Source organism: Schistocerca piceifrons, chromosome 6, assembly GCF_021461385.2.
Source record: "Schistocerca piceifrons isolate TAMUIC-IGC-003096 chromosome 6, iqSchPice1.1, whole genome shotgun sequence".
Lineage (NCBI taxonomy): Eukaryota > Metazoa > Arthropoda > Insecta > Orthoptera > Acrididae > Schistocerca > Schistocerca piceifrons.
Genome location: NC_060143.1, coordinates 571,895,243 through 571,918,275, shown reverse-complemented (window position 1 = coordinate 571,918,275; position 23,033 = coordinate 571,895,243). Strand labels below are relative to the sequence as shown.

General features: G+C 38.8%; 1 protein-coding gene across 3 annotated transcripts in view; it reads left to right on the top strand.

Moving 5' to 3' along the window:
• LOC124802772 (origin recognition complex subunit 6) overlaps positions 1 to 23,033 on the top strand; it is a 139,463-nt gene that overhangs the window by 37,866 nt on the left and 78,564 nt on the right. For all 3 annotated transcript variants that reach the window (XR_007017155.1, XR_007017154.1, XM_047263766.1), the window contains exon 5: positions 19,613 to 19,782. Coding sequence is in view for 1 of the 3 variants with exons in the window: in XM_047263766.1 (XP_047119722.1) it covers positions 19,613 to 19,782 (170 nt within the window). In the remaining 2 variants the exon portion in view is untranslated. The remainder of the gene's footprint in view (positions 1 to 19,612; positions 19,783 to 23,033) is intronic.

The following is a 23,033-nucleotide window of genomic DNA, read 5'->3' as shown; positions in this document are numbered from 1 at the left end:
TCATCAGTTCTTAAAAAATCACAGGTATATAACAGCAAGCGAAAATTCGTCAGAAAATTGAAATTGGTATCTGGGTACAAGGTAATCAAGCTATTTTCCAACCTGCTATGACCACAAATTATATGTCAAAACACGTGTGTTTGAGAGATCTTTCCTTTGTGCTCACTCAGAAAGAAGCAAAAATTGATGAACATGGTGAATTAAACTGAAAACTGTGAAATACAGTGAAAGATGTTGGAATTAACATGTGGGTGTGTGTGTGTGTGTTCCTTCTGTAGCTAATGGCAGTGCAGCATATTCTGGTGATGCGAGCACAGTGACCTCTAGTGTATTGCTTGTAAACATCCAGAAGGCGAGCTCATTTTATGTCTGTGGATTGAGTAATTTTCACACTGCTTTTTGCATGACCTGACATAATCCTGATGTAGTGATGCTATAAAGGTGATGAGAAACGAGGCTTTTGATATGTTGATTGGTATAGTGCAAAGTTGATGTTTATGAATGTGTAAGTGACAGGAGGATCTCAGTTGTAGTGAGGACTCTTCACAGGAATGTGTTTGTAGTTGTGCAGCATGCTAAGTATTTATGACAAGGGAGAATATGAATGTTACTGCTCATCGTTTCACTTGCAGCAATTAAGGTGTCCTCCTTAGTTCCTGCCTAACCACACACTTGGAAATCATCACATATTTGGAAACAAAGAGCCAAATATTTGTGAGAAGGAAGAATATGAATTTTATCACTACTTGTTTGTCTCAGCGATTAAAGCTGTCCTCTTTGGCTCTTGCCTAACCACTCACTCTGAAATGGCCACATATTTGGGAAATAAACAGTGAGGTATTTGTGAAAAGGAAGATGTTCTCTTAGGTTCCTGCCTAGCTAAACACTCGGAAATCATCTCATATTTGGAAATGGACAGCCAAAGATTTATTTCATCCTTTGTTCTCTAGTCAGATGGAAATGTTTCAAGAATGAATTTTGCGGAACATACATGTATTACATTCATAACGAAGTCCCAGAATGTGTTAACAATGCTAATATGGACAAAATATGTTAGCATATAGCAAGATGTGAATTTGTCACATCTAAATCTCTAAACCACAATTTTATTCATTACACTACGGATAAGTCATATGAGTTTTGTCTCTTGACAGTTCGAGTTGGCACAGTGGTTAGCACTCTGGACTCGTATTTAGGTGGACAACAGTTCAAACTGTTACGGTGACGATGAACGAGTCGTCGCCATGTTGACTGGTGGCCAACGTTAAATAGAAACACATAAGTAACAGTAGGTTTGTCAGTAATGTCGATAAGGTGTTGGCTGCGTGGTCTGGATCTGCAACGACTAAAATAATTAGGAAGCCGTTGGTAAAAAATAATATATATTGTATTTAACTGGTTGTACAGGATTCTTATTGGCTGCGTACATATAATTATAAACAGATAGCTAGTGAGGCCTCACTTAGGCCATACATTACTAAGTGCCTTGTTAGAGGTTGCTTCCTATCAACAAGTTGCACAAATGCATGCTGCACATGCACATTGACTGGTAGGGCATATGTGTGCAACCCAGTGTCCTCGTAATAACTAGGCATTAGTGTGGTGCGGTGAGTGCACTGGCTGTTGGGTGACGTAACAAGATGTCAGCCAATAAGCGCTCACTAGCTGGAAATGGCCGATGTTTCCTTGATTCTGACCGGCATATTCTCCTAAACTCAGTGTTTGAATTTGAAGGTTAACAATCGATATTGCTGAATACAGTACATCGGAAATGCAGCCAAAAAGACGAGACTGAGTTATGAGAAAAGGTGGCGGCTGGGTCCCTTCATCACATTTTGCGTTGGTCCAGAATACTTCATGCCGACTGTCCTGTTTTTCCATTGCTGCCACAGTGTAGCAGTAGTTGTCACAAGTGCGCGGTGAAGCTGAACATTGCAAGTTGGTTTGGCAATGCTGATCGTGGAGTACGTCAGCATTTCCTCTCTCACATCTCCCCTCTCTGCACCGGCTTAAAATGTTCCCTTAACTCTGGAACCACCAGTGGTGTAAACTGTCTGTTTTTAGTGCCACTAAAGTCTTGTTCAGACACGTCAAGTGTCAATGGGAAGAAAACAGTATGAATTGAAGCAAAACATCGTGTAAGAATGTAGAATGGAGTTAAACCTGACTATGAAGAAAAATAAAATCAGATAATTTTTAGCATTGATGTTATGTGTTTTTCACAGGGGCTATGAATTCATGGCATAGAACTGGGGAAAATGTAAGATAGGAGAACTTAAAAAAAATCAAAGTTTGATTGTAGATCTATTTAATGACATAGAACGTACTTGATTGCTTTCGATATTTTGTGAGCTATAAGCAATCGTTTTCAGGTTTTGTTAGGTTTATCCCTCCCAATCCCATCGAGAAAGGACCCTCCAGGAATTGTGTAGCATGCAAAGCAGGGAAGAAGAAAAGTGATACACAGTATCAGAGCTTTTAAAACAGTATTGTCGTCACTCTCATCGCTTCAGTAAATAGTGAATATAGATGTATAAAGAATTCCGGTAAAAATTATATGATTTTGTGAAAAATGTGTAAGACAAAATATGCTGGTTTTCATGAATTGAAATAATAAATATAGTGTCAACTATGGGAAAAAATTTTAGGAAGTCAGTGCGATAACCATTCAAGTAGTCCATCAAAAGTCATTGATGATGCTGCCAAGTAAGTTTTGTGATACAGTTCCTCAGGATCAAGCTATCTCCGTACCAAATTTCATCGAAATCAATTTTGTGATTTAGGCATGAAAACATAACAGACAGAGTTACTTTCCCATTTATAATATTAGTATGTGAATATAAATTAAACAATTTGAGGATCGTATAAGCATTGTATCCATTATGTTAAATTGTATTATCTAGAACATATCTACTAATAAAAACGTTTTCACAAATATAAAGTTCGAAAGTCAAAGAGTGAGTAGCTCTTTCAAAGAGTAAATATTCCCCAATTCACATAATATTGTTCAAATCAATAAATATCTTGTACTACACACATTCTAAAGTAGCTTATGCTCTTTTCCAGTGTTTGAACTATCTCCATATCAGATTTCATCTACAAAATCTGTTCAGCGGTTCAGTCATGAAAATGTAAGACAGAGTTACTTTTGCTTTTATAATATGAGTATGACTTTAGTATATTGAAGATTACGTACAGTGCAGTAGGTATTACTGGCTTATAACTATGGAGGACCACTGAACTACTGGTGTGTATTGAAAGCAACACTAAATTATTGGAATTGGTAAGCAAAATTGTATCAGAAAACATTTAAGAAAAAGCCATGTTTAAAGCTTTGTGGATTTGTAATAACAGTTAATTCAGTCAGGCATCAATTCTTACATCTACAGTAATGTGCCTTTCAGCAGTAACAGATTCTAGAACAACAGAAGGAGACATTATAGAAAGCACTTCCGAAATATTCAGCACAAAGTGAGACAGGCCGCTTGGGTAGCCTCAGCCCAGGTTGAAGCCCCGATGTGGACAGTTAGACAATGACATGGTGCTTAGCTCTGTGTTAAACAACCATGTCTGCAGCAGCCAAAAGGTTAATGTTTTAGAAATTTCTATAGTATGCTCCAGTTCGAGCTTGGGTTCTTTCTTTAATTATATTTGTTGTATTATTCTGCATTGTCCCTTACTGGATCCAAATATTGAAATATATTTACATGTTCTAGTTTTTCTTTTGTCACCACTTAATACATTAGCTATCTGTGTGTGTGTGTGTGTGTGTGTGTGTGTGTGTGTGTGTGTGTGTGTGTGTGTGTGTGAGAGAGAGAGAGAGAGAGAGAGAGAGTGAGCACACGCACGGGGGCTTGGGGGGGGGGGGGGGGGGTTGGGATGAGTCTTGCTATATCCATGTCATTCAATAAGAAACCACAAGTGCCTTCTGGGTCATGCCAAAAGAACTGCACCCTGGTTTGGTTTGGTACAGGTTTGGCTAACCTGAGATTCCTAAGTTCAGGTTTTGACCAATGCGAACAGTCTTGTGGAACTGTAAGGCCCTGGTGTTCATCAGTGATTCCCATTTGTCATGATGATGCATTGTTGTATTATAGACTGATTAAGGATAGAGCCATTCACTACCTTGATTACGAAAGATGCGCAAAGTAATTTTAAAGTTATCGACATTACAAAAAGTCCTGTATCGCAGACTGTTTTTATGTCAGCGTTTTGTAGCATTTTATCTGAGCACAACAACAATGCAACAGTGTTGTCGTATGTATATGTGGATACTCCATCAGCTGTTCTGTGATATTCTCTGAATCAGTCCTCATGATTTTCCTACCAATGAATTCATAGTTCTCAGTATAGAGATACATGTGATGTAAAGGATATTACGTCAATGAGACACATTCAAAGCTATGGTAGCCTTCATCTAAATTTGTTCATGCCCAAGATCCCTTTCTTTACCTACAGACAAAAGAAAGGTTGTGTCATATTACTGGGAGTTACAAAAAGTCAGAATCCAGGAAATGGGGCTGCAGAGTTGTTTGCCGAGGATGAATAAATGGTACACACAATGAAAAAATTGCTGTCCTTGCACGTAATCACTTAGCTAATGATATTAACATACCTCCAAACAGTCAGTTGTGCCATGTGTGGGCTTCTCCTCCAGTGAGAGCACTTACCATTGTGCGGTGGTGGAGGTGAACAAATGTCTGTACACAACATTTTAGCTGAATTTGTTTTTGTTTTTCTATGTTAGCGTTCAGCGAATCACAATATCCTGAGTTATTCTTTCAGATTTTTCTGTGTTTGTTTTGGTGTTTTAGTAACATATTTTAAGTACTTTAGTGCTCCTTCATAGTAACAACTCAGTAATACCTACTGTACTGTATGTAATCTATGATATACTAAATCCATGCTCATAAATGAAAAAGTAACTCTGTCATATGTTTTCATGACAAAAACTGCTGAACCAATTTACAAGGTGTCTGACAAGTTTGTAGTTGTAGGTTGTATGCACGTGTTAATGTATACATATATGTGGGAAATGAGTGATTGATATTTTAAGGAAGATTTTATGGAATCTGTTTCTCAGTTTTAAACTCTTTAGCCACACTTTCCTTGGAATATTTTAGTTTGGGTACTGATACAGCTACATGCACATCTACAGCCTCCACAGGCCACCGTACAGAGTATCGCAGAGGGCACACTGTACCACTACTAGTCATTTCCTTTGTTGTTCCACTCACAAATAAGCAAGGAAAAAATCAGTCTATTTGGCTTCATTTGAGCCCTAATTTCTTGCGTATTATCTTTGTCGTCCTTATGTGAAATGTATGTTGGTAGGATTAGAATCATTTCAGTTGTTTCTCAATGCCAGGGATGATAATTATTATGTCGTTCATACAGGACTGTGTGTGTTGGTCAAATGACCGTATGTTTGTACTATACTCCTGCATGAACGATTACTTAAATGTGAAATTTTAAATTTCAGCTTTTGTTTTGCTATCTTCCACTGCCACACCAAATGTGTCAATGAGTGACAGAATGGACCTGCTTTGGAATTTTACTAAGAAGCAGAATTTTCTCAGGTTGTCAGCCAGGTCTTTTGCTAATGTTTCACACATGGATCATTCCAGAGATGCACGAATCTCTGCTAACCTATGCCTGTCATCATTTGTGCGTTCTCTTTTGAACTGAGAGTGCAACGGTGTTTACTTTGTCAGCATTTTCTAAATTCTGTTGTTAAACCACAGTACCGTATTTACTCGAATCTAAGCCGCACTCGAATCTAAGCTGCACCTGAAAAATGAGACTCGAAATAAAGGAAAAAAAATTCTTGAATCTAAGCCGCACCTGAAATCTGAGACTCGAAATTCAAGGGGAGAAAAAAGTTTCAGGCCGCACCTCCAAATCGAAACAAAGTTGGTCCATTGTAATATGAGAGACAATTTAGGTCGAATGAATGACAATACAGCTACAGTAGTTTGGTTCGAGTCGTAAGCTTAGCAGTTAAGCTTTACCAGGTAGCCATTGCTATGCGTCAGGCGCTCCATCCGTATTTATACGGGTACCCTTCCTTTTTCACGCGCTTCGTCTGGTTTGAATCGATTGCTTATTTTGCTTTGATCTGATAAGTGCCGTTTTCTTTGTTATAGGTGTTAACGTCACTCTAAGCTGAAAATGCATTACTGTACTGCGTCATGCATTGTTTGTCGCATTCTGATAGTTCGTGTTTACGGCCTGTCGCCGCTCGCGGCACAGCTTGCTTTTGTGCATGCTACCGCCGCTTACAATAATAAAAAAGGGAGGAATTGAGGAATTGTCTCATAACCGAAACAATGGCAAGAGACTGCTATTTGTTGTTACTTACACTGCTGCTTTCTTTGATAATGATCAACAAGAACTAAATAATAGACTGTGTATGATAGAACATAGTTCTGAACGAGAGATAGTCGAAAATTTTTCTCCGTTTGAAAATCTTTGCGGCCACTTCTTTAGTACATCAAATTCTGTACAGAAATTAAGAGTCACCTTAGATTTAAAAATCTAGTCAGTTGCCGTGCTTCATTTCTGACTGTATCACTATTAGGCATGAGAATAAAACGAATATAAACATGAAACGATACGTATATTCTTCCGCGTTTGCTGTTGTCTCACTCTAGTTTCGTAGTTTATTAGGCAGACAGGATTTAAATGAGATAGCAGCAAACACGAAAGAATAAATGGAAAAATGTTTATATTTGTATTATTCTTATAGTGAAGAGAGTACTGCATGTGATTCACATTTCATCAGGTTCCTATTAGCAACCATCTCTTCTCACAGGTAGGAAAAAATTCAGAACGTAGAGTTGGCCATATTGACAAACGTCCCAAATAGTCTTGCCAGTCGGATTTTCGTATTACATTGAAATTCTGCTACATTCGAAGATGAACAATACGGAATTTGTATTTACTTCGTTGAATAATGTACGAAAATGCAGTGGTCGAAACTCGGGGCTGAGAAAAAAGCTCGTCCTACACCTTTTCTTTTTAAAAAATTTATTTACTGACGCAGAGGTTTTGGCGCCAGTATTTATCTTCGTGCCTACAAAGCATGCCTGTGCAGCGCTACATATATTCGACGGCAGAAGTTAGCTGTGGCGGCACCTACCAACATTTTTCAGAACTTCCGCTTGCTTTGCACTCGATTCTAAGCCGCAGGCGGTTTTTTGGATTACAAAAACTGGAAAACAAGTGCGGCTTAGATTCGAGTAAATACGGTAGGTCTTCTCCAACCAGAATCCACTTAGTGGGCACATTCTTGTTCAGTGCACAATTTACCATCTGTTTAAAGTTTGTTTGCAATTCCTGTATTTCTATCATACTGGAACTAAATGATGTCAGTTCATTGTCTAAATGAGATGCTAACAACTGCTTATCTGCATTTTCTAGCAGGAACACTCTCCTAGCCTTCTTAACTGATTTATTAACTTTCATAACAATAGTAGCTATGACGACTGTCACCAACTTCCGTCTCTATGCTGACACTGTTGATAAGGTCTAGCCTGTTTGTCACTGCAAGGTCTAAGATATTTCGATTGTATATGCAATGCTGAATTAGCTGCTCAAGACAGTTTTCGGAAAACGTTTTCAAAAGTACTTCACAAAACTATCTTCCTGTATCCATGCAATGAATCCATAGACATCTCTGTCTATACACGGTAGGTTAAAGTCGCTTCTAACTAGAATTGCATGACCTGGGTATTTACTCGCTACTGGCCATAGATTTTCTTTGAATGACTATAACTGTCACAACACCAATTAATTCGCTTCACCTAAACCTGTTATATGTGACTTGATAACTTTACTGTCACATTTAATTTCGACCTCAGCAGAGACAATATTTTGGTCAACTGCAATGGACACTCCCCATGCTTGGTGTCTAACCTGTCTTTCTGTGTATGTTCCATTACTCACCAAGTATCTCAGAGCTTTCAACATCGGGTTTCAGCCAGCTGTCAGTCCTAAGAATAATTTGAGTGCAAGAACTTTCCTGGCGTGTAATAAAATTCGAGAACTTTGTCACAAATACTTTGACAATTTACTGATAAAATTTTGACAGTCTTAACTCTACAGTGTGAATTCGCTATCTGTGCATCAACTGGCAAGTGTTCACCAGAGTACCTCAAACTACTGTCGAGCCTTAAAAAAAAAAAAAAAAAAAAAAAAAAAAAAAAAAAAAAAAAATTGCACTCCACAAGTACTCTGCTACCCAAGTAGATGCTTCCATTGTGTTGTGCATCTCTACAGTGGGAATCCTACAATTCTGTATTTTATAATGCAGGTATAGAAATCTGCAGCCAAGACCATCACAGAGTCGATGAAGGCTTTTGTTGGTACCCTCGACACAGCTCCAAACTGTACAACCCTGATAAAAGCTGGGAACAATGTTGCAAATTGTGAGCTCTATTTGCACCCCATGCAGAGCCCCTATTTTAATCTCCTATACGCCCGTTTAAAGCTGTCGCCTGATATATCTTCCATTTTAGCAGATGACACGCACTCAGTCGGTCGCGTCCTCGAGTTTATCAGTGTCAGTGAGATGACATCAGTCATTTGAAGCTCATTTTTTGGGAAAAACAACCCCCCTCCCCCTTTCTATTGTAGTTTTCTAAGATTTCCTTCTGTTTTTAGTTTCCCCCCTGTTTGAGTTTCACTCCCATTGCTGCTGATTTCCCATTCAGTTTTTTACCCTTTCATAAGCTGCAGAACGTATGACCGTAGCAGTTCCGCCTACCAAACTCCTGCCCATGTGAGCCTGCTCAAACCCTGCTTTGAAGGAGTGTCCATCTGTTCACTCACAGGGTGAATGGGCAAGGCCAGATGGGCAGTCTTCACATTGGCCCTCCACCTCAAGCGACATGACTGCATTACCACCCGCCACTCGTCCGACTGTGAAGGCAGTTCCACCGCTTTGTGTGCACTTGGGAGGTGCCTCAGGAGTTGAGCCTGTGGATGAAACAAGTGACACCTGAGGTGCCCCATGCGACTTTCCAGGTTCTCTGCCACCACCAATACATCCCCAGGCAACAGCCATGAAGGGGACAGATCATAGACAAAAATGCATTGCACTGTTTGTGAACTAAGGCCAGCTCCTCCTGTGTCTGCACATGTCCTACCCATCCTAGCAAGACTGCGTGAGGAAGTAAATGTAAAAGAAGAAAGAAAGGTAGATGTGCAACTTGCTACTGTGCTGACATGTCACCAACGCCTTAACGAGCTGTGTAGCTGGCTATTCAGAAGAAATGGAAACTGCAGTACAGACTGCCTGAATTTACACTTATGGTTAAAAACGCAAGATGATACCTCTCAAATAGAAAAACACGCATGATATTGAGGAAATATACTACTAATAAAATACAGGAAAAGCTAGATATGTAACTTGCTGCTGTGGAGATGTGTGTGAGGTGACAACTGGGGCATGTCTGACTACCGTACAAAGCAAACAGATGGTTGTCTTCAAAACAAAAGAAATGAGCTGTTAATGTGCTAGAGAGTGAATGAATTTGTATGGATAGTTACAAAATGTGAGAATGAACCTCCTAAATAGAGAAACACACTCATTATATTTAAGAAATATAATACTGCGAAAACACAGGAAAAGCTAAATACTTACCTTACCACTGTGGAGATTTAAAAAGGTGACAGCTGGGACCTGACTGTCATGTTGGACATTCTAAACTAACATTCATCATGTTTTCTGTGTTTTAGGTGTTACACTCAAACATGTTTTCCTTCTGTGTTATATGGAGTCTGAGCTATTAATTTCTTCTTCTAGGCTTTTTTGTTCTTGGTGCTATGGCTATGTCGTACATATATCCTCAGATTTGTCGCAGATAACCCATCCTGTTGTTTGTTTTCTTTACTATAACATAACTCTTCCCAATCAGTTGCTCTGGGTTTATTTTATTGGCAGTTTAGTGGGATGTGGAAACTAACAATTTATTTTTTGCAGTCCAGATTATCTTAATGTTTGTGTCAGCTACTCCCAGGTAATGCTACATGATTGTTGCTTGTTATAAATAAACAGTACATCTTTGTGTTGAAGTGTTCCTCAGTTATCTGTCTCATTAAAAATAACTGATCTACAGCACTTCTCTCTCTTCAGAATCTGTGTTGTAATTCACTGATTATTTTCTCTGCATAACCTTTGATTTATTTGTTGATTGTTCTCACTAACCCTCAAGTCTCTCAGGCCAGTAGTGTTTTTTGTCTTGTGATATTCCACATAATCCTGTAAACCATAGTGGACTCATCCGTGTACCTTCCTATTAGACGGCAAGCTACACGTGCCTAACTCTTGCACTGTTACTACACTTTATTTCTTCTTTTTGGATGTTGAGAAGTCTTACAGATATACCACATTGTTTGTGTCTCCTGTTGTTCAGTGTTACTGTATCTCCATAACAGGGAAAATTGGACCTTCTATGCAACATGTTTAACGTGAGACAGAGCTGGATCTTCAAGAATGACACAGTATATTCTCAGGTGAAGACTTATGACAGTGATAATGACTCAAATTTCGAGATATTTAGTGTTCATGACATTAGTTTGGAACAGAAAAGGAAAAGTGATGAAGTTGTGACACCTGGTAATGATGAAGAAACTTACTTCTTTGGTATTAACATATGTTTTCAATGGAGAAAACATGAGCTACCAACTAACCTAAAATAAGACAGCGCAGCATTGTCTTCCAGCTGCCTAGGTTGCGACAGATGTCAAAAAGTCTCAGGGGAAAAAAAGGTTTGCTGTTTTGGAGGTATTTAATCTGTTCTTTAGTCAACATATGCTAGAAGAAATCATTCTATGGACAAAGCTGAAAATATGTTGTCTTAGAGAACAGTGCACTAATGATCTCTTATTCTTATCTACAAGATGATGAGATTATTGAATTGAAGGCAATAATTTTCAAATCTGTGAATGAAAAGGGGTGCGCATTCCCCCCTACCCCAGTCTGTGGAACAGGCAGAGATGTTTTCAGATGCACTGTTAGTAAAGTAAGATTTCTGTTTTTATTATCTGCGCCTGATTTGGCAACCCAGTTGTTGGGCAGGAAAGAAGGAATGTAGACATGTCAGATGCAATTTCACAAATTTTTCTGCATTCTACTGGTACTAGTCACCTTCGCTACTCTATAAGTACAACCGCATGTGTGTCGAAATGCTTGTACCTTTGTGTGGAAGGTGTGAGCTTAGAATGTATATGCCTCACAAACTGGCAAAATATGACTCGAAGCCTCAGTACGTGACTGAAGCACAAAAGAATTATTCGTGCAATACACAAATTTATTCTGACAAAAACAGTGATGGTCACATATCAGACCAAGAGAAGATGACAGTGCTCCCACACTGGCTCTTCTTCAGTTGGTGAAACCTCTACTGGAAACATATGCAGCAACTGGTTATCAGGAGACCTAGTCAAAGAACTTTCAAAAAGAGGTCTCAGATATGTTGCTATGCTGAAAAAAAGCAAAAAAAGAAGTTCTAGAGTAGTTTCTAACGAATAAGAATTGAGGCGTGAAAACGACTGTTTATGGTTTTACTGAAGACATGACACTGGTTTTCTTTGTGCCCAAAAAGCTGAAAGCTGCAATACTACTCTTCTATGCACCACTCAGTTAACAATGATCCTGATTCGGATAAACCCTGAATTATCATTTTTTTTAACATGACAGGAGATGGAGACTGTCTTGACTAGAGGTGGGCCAAACGGTTATTCTGGAGTAACCGTCATCACAGTTCCAGTTATTCTTTGATAACTGTTATTTTTAACGGTTATTAATAACCGTCAAGTTATTTGCTTGCGAATATTGAATACTCCGACAGGGCTACAGTTAAATAACGACATAGTTGGAATCCATCAGTTTAGTTATCAGTATAACTGCGAGTAGTGTGAAATGGCAGGAATGTCGTATGAATCGTGTCATAGCCATACCTAATTAACTCTGGGTACATTTTAGCTGATGTTAGAACGATTATTAGTGTTTCATATCATATGTATGTAGGTTATCGTTCGCTGTTAGAAATATTATCTTCGCAGCTGCAACAGAAAGTACGTGGAACTTTGCCACAGCACTGTTTAAGTAAAATGTTAACAACATGCGTTTTTAAGTATGAAGTAATATGTAAACTGAATACTGTAGGTTAAATTCGAAGCTTAATTTCCTGTGCTGCTCATTTAATAGAATAAGTGTACAGCCTTGTAATACAACAAAAAATATACATAATGTGACGAATTTGTTTACTCCTGTCCTTTACAAGATAGTCCTATTGGGGAAAATGTGAGTACGCTAATCCAAGTTTTATGTGAGAGTTGGAAATGGCTCGATTTCTCCAGCTACAGCATGTTTACAACATATGAACACATGCAGATCGAAAAGATTGACAGTGTTACATTTCTGGGACTACAACTAGATAATAAATTCAGTTGGGAAGGGCGTACCACAGAATTGATGAAGCACCTAAACAAGTCGGTATTTACAGTGAGAATGATGTTAGATGTAGGAGACATAAATATAGAAAAGCATTCCGCTACACCAACAAAATCTGCAGGAATCGGACACTTCCCTTGAACAATATAGGTCAACCATATACCAAAACACCAGTACCCATAACTAAAAGTACGAAAATGGGAATCGGTCATTTCCGGTGACCTATATAGGTCCACCACAACTACTGATAAAAAAAAAAAAAACACACCAACACCTACAACTGCGAAAAATAAAACCAAAACCACAACCCCAAAAATCCACAAATCAAACATCCCTATATAAATTAAATCACGTTCAATACTCCATAAATACACAAAACATCACAACTAGGAAAAAAAGTAATTAGCACCAGCAAATCCCGGCACTGCATACTAGATCGGGCAGCCCCCCCCCCCCCCCCCCACACACACACACAAAAAAAACAACTCATAAACACCGTGCCGTAATGTCATTCACACACCACATCTTAACATCAAAGCAGACGGGTGGAATCGGATGCTTCCATTGACCCCTCCTTCTACTCTTTAGATGAATATCTTAACAGAGACTGATCAGCTTAAGTAAAAATTCTGCTATATTTCAGTTTTGACAGCACTTGGTCGCAACAGTCATGATCGGATATTCTGTGAATGATAAATTTACTACGCAAGTGCGTAACTGTGTTTTATTTTTGAAGTGTATCAATTCTGTAAATATTAGCAGTTACTGTAATATATTCACATATTTTGACAATCTCCTGACAAATGATGAGGATAATAATTATTATATTCAAATGTATTATGTTATACTTTCTGACATCATTTGCGATGGCCAGCGGCTACTTCCGAAGAAGTATGAAAATATTTGTTCGCTCCAGTAACTATCCTTTCTGGAAACATCACTGAGGTCTAAGACTGGAGTCACTGTGTCAGGAACACAGACACACAGTTATTCCGTTACCAACTTCCAGGTTACCTGTAGTGGTAGCCCGATAACTGCCAGAGAACGAGAACTGTGAACCAATAACTATAACTGCCAGAGGAGAATATCAATCTCTGACAGTTATTTCCATAGTCGCTCGAATTCCTTATAGTAACTCTCCTTGTACTGCCTGTCCAAGCTAAATTAACACATAAGGCGGTGGCTCAAGGGATTGACTGTACTTGTTAATGCCAGTACTGCAGCTCCTATCATCCACCGCTCGGGTATTAACTTTATTTAATTGTTTGTGCTAAAAGTAACGAAGGCCCACAAAATAATACACAGTTCTTATCAACAGATGGCGCGCAGTCTCACATTTATTCCCATGGCCTATAGAACGCCCTCCAAATGCGCAGCGATCTTCGGTCAACAGATGGTGCGAGGCACTGTTGACACTAGACAGTCATTGAAATAACTGCCAGAATCAGAGGAACAGTTATCGCAGTAACCGTTACTTCTCAGTAACTGGTTATTTCTATCAGTTACGTTATTTTTTGCCACCTCTACTCTTGACCAAAAGTGTGTAAGTTATTCGTCAGGTCACAAGACAAGTTGACAACATTTCCCCATTTTCTTTACATTGGTGGGTGTTGCTTGTGGTGTAAACCTTGTTGAGTGTCATATGAAGCGCAAACTTTCTACTGGGTGCGTACCATGAGATTTGACACCATCAGAAGAATACTAAATATTCAAGATGAACATCAAATAGAAAAAGAATAGTTTGAAAATGAAGGATTTATGCCTTTTGCGCAGCATGTTTGATGTGAAAAACAAGATATCTGCATCAACAGTGTCGTATTTCGGTTTGTTTGGAGTGTTTTAGGAAGGTCTACTAGGAATTTGTGCAGCCTGAAAGTGATTAAAATATGATTCAGTGTCTCATAAGTACACACAGTTCATATTTATGGACAAGTAAACCATTATTATTATTATTATTATTGTTATTATTATTTTAAAATTAAAATATGGCAAAGTTCCTCCATTCATTGAATTATGGAGTGTAACAGTTGCTCTACATTGATACGATAAGTGGTAAACACAAAGTTGATTTCAAACATAAGTTCTCATAACTGTAATTATTTTTCCAAGTTGTAATGTTGCAATTTGATAATATTGTTTCCCTTATGTTAATCTGTGAGTGAGTAGAGAGGTTACCAGCTATTGTTATTTTAGTAATGTATAAAATAAAAGTATACTGCAAATTTTGTTGTATTTTAGTTGGCTAAGTGTTTTAAATCATGCATTGTTTAAAAACCATTCGATTTCCCTCAAGGACTATGTTGAGAAGTGTAATGAACAAGAAGTCATGAAAACTTATGTATTCACCAAATATTTTATATATAAAAAATAAAAAGGAGGCCGAGAGACCCGTCCATGGTAATTGTATTCCTATAACATGCAAAGTACTTAAGGGTTGACATTTTGTAGACTGCTTTCAGAAGCACATCCCAGTAATTTGTAAAATTTGTCTTGTGTCCTTGTTTGTGCAGTGAGTATAGTCTTCACATTCTTCATTCTGAAGGTATTTTGACTCCACTCCACATTAGTTTAATTAAGTTATATATTTTTTGTTTCAGTTTCCACATGTTTTACACATCTCCTTCTAAACCATTGGACCTATTTCAACTGAACTTGCTGCACGTATCACTTATTGACTGGGAAGTATCACTCTGGTGATGAGAACCACATACCTGCAAAGGGATGAGAATGGGGGTGGGGGCAAAAAAAACAGTGTAGCCAATGATGCGTGCATACCCATACTTAGAATGAGAGCACTTAGTGATTTGGAGCAAACGTTACACATAATTTCAAACCTTTACGGAACTTTTTCACATTGGCAGCTCTCATAAAATACTGAAAGGAAGAAAGTTTATTGATTACTGCATTTTCGCTGTTCGTGCAGGAAAACTTCCACATGAAGCATGACATTTTAATTTATTAGTTACCGTATTTACTCGAATCTAAGCCGCACTTTTTTTCCGGTTTTTGTAATCCAAAAAACCGCCTGCGGCTTAGAATCGAGTGCAAAGCAAGCAGAAGTTACCGTATTTACTCGAATCTAAGCCGCACTTTTTTTCCGGTTTTTGTAATCCAAAAAACCGCCTGCGGCTTAGAATCGAGTGCAAAGCAAGCGGAAGTTCTGAAAAATGTTGGTAGGTGCCACCACAACTAACTTCTGCCGTCGAATATATGTAGCGCTACACATGCTTTGTAGGCACAAAGGTAAATATTGGTGCCAAAACCAATGCGTCAGTAAATAAATTAAAAAAAAAAGAAAGAAGATGGAAGACGAGCTTTTTTTCTCCGCCCCGAGTTTCGACCACTACATTTTCATACATTATCCAATGAAACAATACAAATTCCGAATTGTTCATCTTCGAATGTAGCAGAATTTCAATGTACTACGAAAATCCGACTGGCAAGACTGTTTGAGATGTTTGTCAATATGGCCAACTCTAAGTTCGGAATTTTTTCCTACCTGTGAGAAGAGATGGTTGCTAATAGGAACCTGATGAAATGTGAATCACATGCAGTATTCTCTTCACCATAAGAGTAATACGAATATAAACATTTTACCATGTATTCTTTCGTGTTTCCTGCTATCTCATTTAAATCCTGTATCCCTAATAAATTACGAAACTAGAGACAACAGCAAACGCGTAAGAGTATACGTATCATGTCATGTTTATATATTATTCTTATGCCTAATAGTGATACAGTCAGAAATGAAGCACGGCAACTGACTAGATTTTTAAATCTAAGACGTGTGCAGAATTTGACGTACTAAAGAAGCGGCCGCAAAGAGTTTCAAACGGGGAAAAATTTTCGCCTAACTCTCGTTCAGAACATGTTCTATCATACGCAGTCTATTATTTGGTTCTTGTTGATCATTATCAAAGAAAGCAGCAGTGTAAGTAACAACAAATAGCAGTCTCTTGCCATTGTTTCGCTAATGAGACGATTCCTCTCTCTTGTTTTTAATTGTAAGCGGCGGTAGCGCGCACAAAAGTAAGCCATGCCGAGAGCGGCGACAGGCCGTAAACACGCACTATCAGAATAACACAGCGCAGTAATGCATTTTCAGCTTAGAGTGACGTAAACACCTATAACAAAGAAAACGGCACTTATAAGATCAAAGCAAAATAAGCAATAGATCCAAACCAGACGAAGCACGTGAAAAAGGAAGAGTACCCGTATAAATACGGACGGAGCGCCTGACACATAGCAATGGCTACGTGGTAAAGCTTAACTGCTAAGCTTACGACTCGAACCAAACTACTGTAGCTGTATCGTCATTCATTATACCTAAATTGTGTCTCATATTAGAATGGACCAACTTTGTTTCGATTTGGAGGTGCGACCTAAAACTTTTCTCTCCCCTTGAATTTCGAGTCTCATTTTTCAGGTGCGGCTTAGATTCGAGTAAATACGGTATTTACAACTAACCCTATTCACAACACTTTTCACTTACAGTAGCCACATATGTTGTTAACGTAGCTACAAAATTATGTCATTGTATGACACACAGTTCAGGAGATATGATGTCAAATACTGAGATGCTTGGGGAAAAAAAGGGGGCAGTGAAACAGCTGAGAATGTTGCACGAAAGTGATAGAGACTGCCTAGAAAGTTCCTTCTAGGATGTTCAATAATGTTCCATTATCCTGTTGTGGGAATACATTGCAGCTCAGAGGAGTATGTATAAGCAATGGTGAGACACATGTTTCAGTGTACTTTCAGAACTCGATTAGAGTAGATGAAGGAAAAATGGAAGTGATAGGAAGTTAAATAAATATAAGTGAGAGTGAATTGCTTAAGCTAGTGGACAGGGTATTAAGTGGAATTTTGTTATATTAAGTAACAAAGAAATCTTGCCAATGGTGAAATTAAAAGAAGGCAACAGAAAGAACAGCAAAGAAATGAATAGATGAGGTATGAGAAGCATGTTTAATTTCACAACAGAACAACATGAATAGGCTGAGAGAAAACTCTAACAGATGAAAAACGAGATGAGTTTGAGAAGATGACTGAATGAGACACTCAGTAAGCAGACAGAGAGAAATTGCTGAAGAAACAAGATTACAAAATAAATCAATTAGAGAACAATTAGTGAACTTAATGAAAGAATACAATCACAAGCACATGAACAAAACATTAGTATATGAGAAGTGCAAAGCTGAAGTAGTAGAAATTACAGTTTCACAGGAGAAGCATTCCGTTATGATCGCAATAAAGACTAGAACAAACACAAACATGTTGTCTCTGGCAAAATGGATCATGTGCGCCAGTTTTGTGGTGCCAAGAGATTCAGTAGAGAAACACCAGGAATGTGTTGCATGAGCGGAAAAATTTGATTGGCACTACTGGAAATTTCTCCACCAGAATTATTTAACTACATGAGTGGAAAAACTCTGGAATCAAAACTTTTCTAGAAAATATCAGACCATACAATACTTATTTTCAAATGACCAAATTTGTTGCTACTTCCATGTGCTGTGAAGAACATCAGTTCAGTCCTGTGTTTTCAATAAAAGAGCGGATATAGAATTGAATCAGTGTCACCATTTCCAAACAAGTCTTATAAATGTTTGCAGGTTTATTTTGGTGGTAATGAACAAATGACAGTTAATTAACATCATGCAAATACAAATATAGAGCTCTGGATCAAATGGTGTAAGTGTGAAACTGTGATTTGAGCCAACAAAAGACTAGTTGGAGAACATGATCAGCAATTCAGTGCAGATCAAGAAATGAAAGAGGACTACATTTCAAATTAGGGTGCTGTTGAATAGGTAGTGTTGAATACTTAAATGTATATGAGAGTATTTTTGAGCATTCAAGAGTATTTCTGAGTGTCAAACACTAACACTTTTATGAGTTATTTAAGTATTTATTTGTACAGTGTTCTTGAGTGATCTGGTATGTTGTACAGTGTTCTTGAGTGATCTGGTATGTTGTACAGTGTTCTTGAGTGATCTGGTATGTTGTACAGTGTTCTTGAGTGATCTGGTATGTTGTACAGTGTTCTTGAGTGATCTGGAATGTTCTTAGAAAACAAATGAAGACTAAGTGAAGCGGATCTTTTTCAGCTAGTTCAGTTACAATTCCTTCTTCTCATGAAGCTTTTTTCAGTCTTTAATCCTTGTATACTTTTTGCCATTTCTTCTTTAGATAGAATTTTTTCTGTATATTTGTATATATCGTCTTATATCTCTTGTTTCACATGGAATTTAAAACATTTATTAAAAAAATGTTTCCATAAATGGGTGCAGCTTAATTGGGTACTTGAGCAGTGTTTACACATTCTGGCTGGCCTGGCATACTATTTAAATGCTGCAATGTGTCCAGATAGTCACTGCTGCTTTCACTAATGCTACGTATTCCACATAGGATGTATCGCATGGATTTAAAAAGCTCTGATGAGTAACTTGTAGCAATGCTTCCGCTTAGCATAGTACTCTTGGCTTCATTACAGACATCTATTGTTTTTCTCCACATTGCTATCGAGATACCAATTTAGTAATTTCCTCGTCACTTAATTTTCAACGCTTCTATTGCCAGATTAGCATTCATGCTTGTGTATATAACTGCTGTCATGCCCCCCCCCTCCCCCTCCCCAATTCCATGTCTACCCCCAGCATTCAACTTGGTATTAGACAAAAGCAAGTCATTTACCTCTTGGGGGAACCCAAACTAGGAAAAAAACACTCTTTGCTTGAAAAAGTCAATAAAAAAACTCAACTGTATTCTCACCCCTTCAGTCTGAATTGTTGACTACCCTCCATGCTGCTTGTGGCTTCCCAGGTGTTCAAAACCTATTTGTGGCTTACATTTCATTGTTGATTTCCTTCTTGCACTATCGATAAGAAATGGTGGGTGACTTCAAACATTATCTAACAATCTCCCTATTTCGTGCATGATTTTTCAGTAAGAAGGAATCTTTGGTCTTGAAAGCTAATGTCGATGCCTTGCCTTCTGCTATTTTGTGAAGTATAGTTTTGCACCTTTACTGTAATTTAGTTTCTGAAATAATTATAGATGTACAACTTTCATGGCAGTGGCACTGTTTGATCCATTAGTATTGCACAGCAGTCCTGCTTTTCTCATGACATTCAGTCTTAATCTTTTCAGGGAAAGAAAAGTAAAGCTTCAGATGCGTAAATTCATGGAAATGTGTAATCTAAAAAAAAGTGGGTTTGTTAAGTTAGTTGCTGATTTTGACAAATCTGTTGCATCTATGAGAAGACAAAAAGAAGAACCTGCAGAACATGCACCATTATCAAAAGAAGTCAATCTGAATGGTAAGGAACTGAGTCTGATTGTTACTTTTTGTCATAAGTGGAGTTTAAATCATTGAGTCTCAATTTTTTATTATGTAATTTTGTTTATAAATTGTCATTAGTGAACATCTGAAGTGTTAAATCAGGGGCTCTGTATAACTTGCCTTCATCTTATAGTAATATCTTGAGAAATCCAGTAAGAGATTTTTGTGGAATTTAAAGGAATTGTGTTTATGGAAAAGAAATGTTGGCAGCTGCTTTATTGATTACCGTATTTACTCGAATCTAAGCCGCACTTTATTTCCTGTTTTTGTAATCCAAAAAACCGCCTGCGGCTTAGAATCGAGTGCAAAGCAAGCGGAAGTTCTGAAAAATGTTGGTAGGTGCCACCACTAACTTCTGCCGTCGAATATATGTAGCACTACACAGGCATACTTTGTAGGCACAAAGATAAATACTGGCGCCAAAACCTCTGCGTCAGTAAATAAATTTTAAAAAAGGTGGTAAACGAGCTTTTTTTCCTCTGCTCCAAGTTTCGACCACTGAATTTTCGTACATTATCCAACGAAGTAAATACAAACTCCGTATTGTTGATCTTCTGATGTAGCAGAAATTCAATGTACTACGAAAATCCGACTGGCAAGACTGTTCGGGATGTTTGTCAATATGGCCAACTCTATGTTCTGAATTTTTTCCTACCTGTGAGAAGACATGGTTGCTAATAGGAACCTGATGAAATGTGAATCACATGCAGTATTCTCTTCACCGTAATAATAATATGAATATAAACATTTTGCCATGTATTCTTTCGTGTTTGCTGCTATGTCATTTAAATCCTGTCTGCCTAATAAACTACGAAACTAGAGTGAGACAACAGCAAACGCGGAAGAATATACGTATCGTGCCATGTTTATATTTGTATAATTCTTTTGCCTAATAGTGATACAGTCAGAAATGAAGCACGGCAACTGACTAGATTTTTAAATCTAAGATTACTCTAATTTCTGTGTAGAATTTGATGTACTAAAGAAGCGGCCGCAAAGATTTTCAAACGGAGAAAAATTTTCGCCTAACTCTCGTTCAGAACATGTTGCATCATAAACAGTCTATTATTTGGTTCTTGTTGATCATTATCAAAGAAAGCAGCAGTGTAAGTAACAACAAATAGCAGTCTCTTGCCATTGTTTCGCTAATGAGACGATTCCTCTCTTTTTTTTTTCTTAATTGTAAGCGGCGGTAGCGTGCACAAAAGCAAGCCATGCCGCGAGCGGCGACAGGCCGTAAACACGCACTATCAGAATGCGACAAACAATGCATGACACAGTACAGTAATGCATTTTCAGCTTAGAATGACGTAAACTCCTATTACAAAGAAAATGGCACTTATCAGATCAAAGCAAAATAAGCAATCGATTCAAACCAGATGAAGCACGTGAAAAAGGAAGGGTACGCGTATAAATACGAATGGAGCGCCTGATGCATAGCAATGGCTACCTGGTAAAGCTTAACTGCTAAGCTTACGACTCGAACCAAACTACTGTAGGTGTATCGTCATTCATTTGACCTAAATTGTGTCTCATATTAGAATGGACCAACTTTGTTTTGATTTGGAGGTGTGGCCTAAAACTTTTCTCTCCCCTTGAATTTCGAGTCTCAAATTTCAGGTGTGGCTTAGATTCGGGAAAATTTTTTTTCCTTTATTTCAGGTCTCATTTTTCAGGTGCGGCTTATATTCGAGTAAATACGGTAGTAGTAATGTTTTGGAACATAAATCTTGATGTGATATGCCAATTAATTCCAGGTAGACATCCTGAGACAGCCTTCATCAGTAAGAGAGAGACTCATATGCACTATGCACACACGTGCATACACATACAAGCACACGCATACACACGTGCACACGCACACACGCACACACACACACACACACACACACACACACACACACACACACACACAAAATCAAGCACACTTCCTGCAAACACGACCACCAACTCCAACATCTCAGGCCAGAATGCCATTAGCCACGAAGGCTTTGGCCGAAAGCTATATGTAAGCATCTTTTAAGTGTGCCTGAATGGTTCGCCCTTGATGATACACACTCGAGTGACCACTTTCCATGTGTTCTTAGACTGCAGCCTCAGCTGCCATATATGCGCTCGCGATGCTGGAAGTTTGCCCAAGCCGATTGGACACTTTTTTCGTCTCTAGCGACATTCGATGACCGTCGCTTTCCCAGCGTCGACGATGCGGTCACACATATTACCGACGTTATTCTCACATCTGTGGAACGTTCAATACCACGCACCTCCGAATTGCCCCGGTGCCCCCCAGTTCCTTGGTGGAACGAGGCATGCCATGACGCAATACGTGAGCGGCGACGTGCTCTTCGCATTTTCCGTCACCATCCAACTTTGGCAAACTGTATCCGATATAAGCAGCTCCGTGCGCGATGCCGTCGCGTCATCCGTGATAGCAAGAAGGCAAGCTGGAAATTCTTTATTAGCTCATTTAACACCTTCACTCCCTCCTCGGAAGTTTGGAGTCGGCTTCGACGGTTCTCAGGCGCGCCTAGTTTCTCCCCGGTCTCTGGGCTCACTGTCGCGCATGATACCTTAGTGGACCCCGTCGCAATTTCTAACTCATTGGGTCAGCACTTTGCTGAGATTTCGAGCTCTTCAAATTACCCGCCAGCGTTTCTCCCGAAGAAACGTGCAGCGGAAGTGCGACATCTTGCTTTCTCCTCTCAAAATCGCGAAAGCTACAATACTGTTTTCTCCATGCGGGAACTCCAACATGCCCTCTCTTCTTCTCGCTCCTCCGCCCCAGGACCGGATGGTATCCATGTCCAAATGTTGGTGCATTTATCAACCCATAGCCTGCGTTACCTCCTTCGCCTTTACAATCGAATTTGGACCGTCAGTACCTTTCCCAGGCGATGGCGGGAAGCTATTGTCGTTCCCGTTCCGAAACCTGGAAAGGACAAACATCTCCCCTCTAGCTATCGCCCCATTTCTCTCACGAGTAGTGTCTGTAAGGTTTTGGAGCGTATGGTGAATTACCGTTTAGCTTGGTGGCTGGAATCCCGCAGTCTTTTAACACCAGCCCAATGCGGATTCCGAAAGCATCGTTCTGCCGTTGACCATCTTGTTGCTCTCTCCACTTATATCATGAACAATTTTCTCCGGAAACGCCAAACGGTAGCAATATTTTTTGATCTGGAGAGAGCATACGATACCTGTTGGAGGACAGGCATCCTCCGCACACTGTTC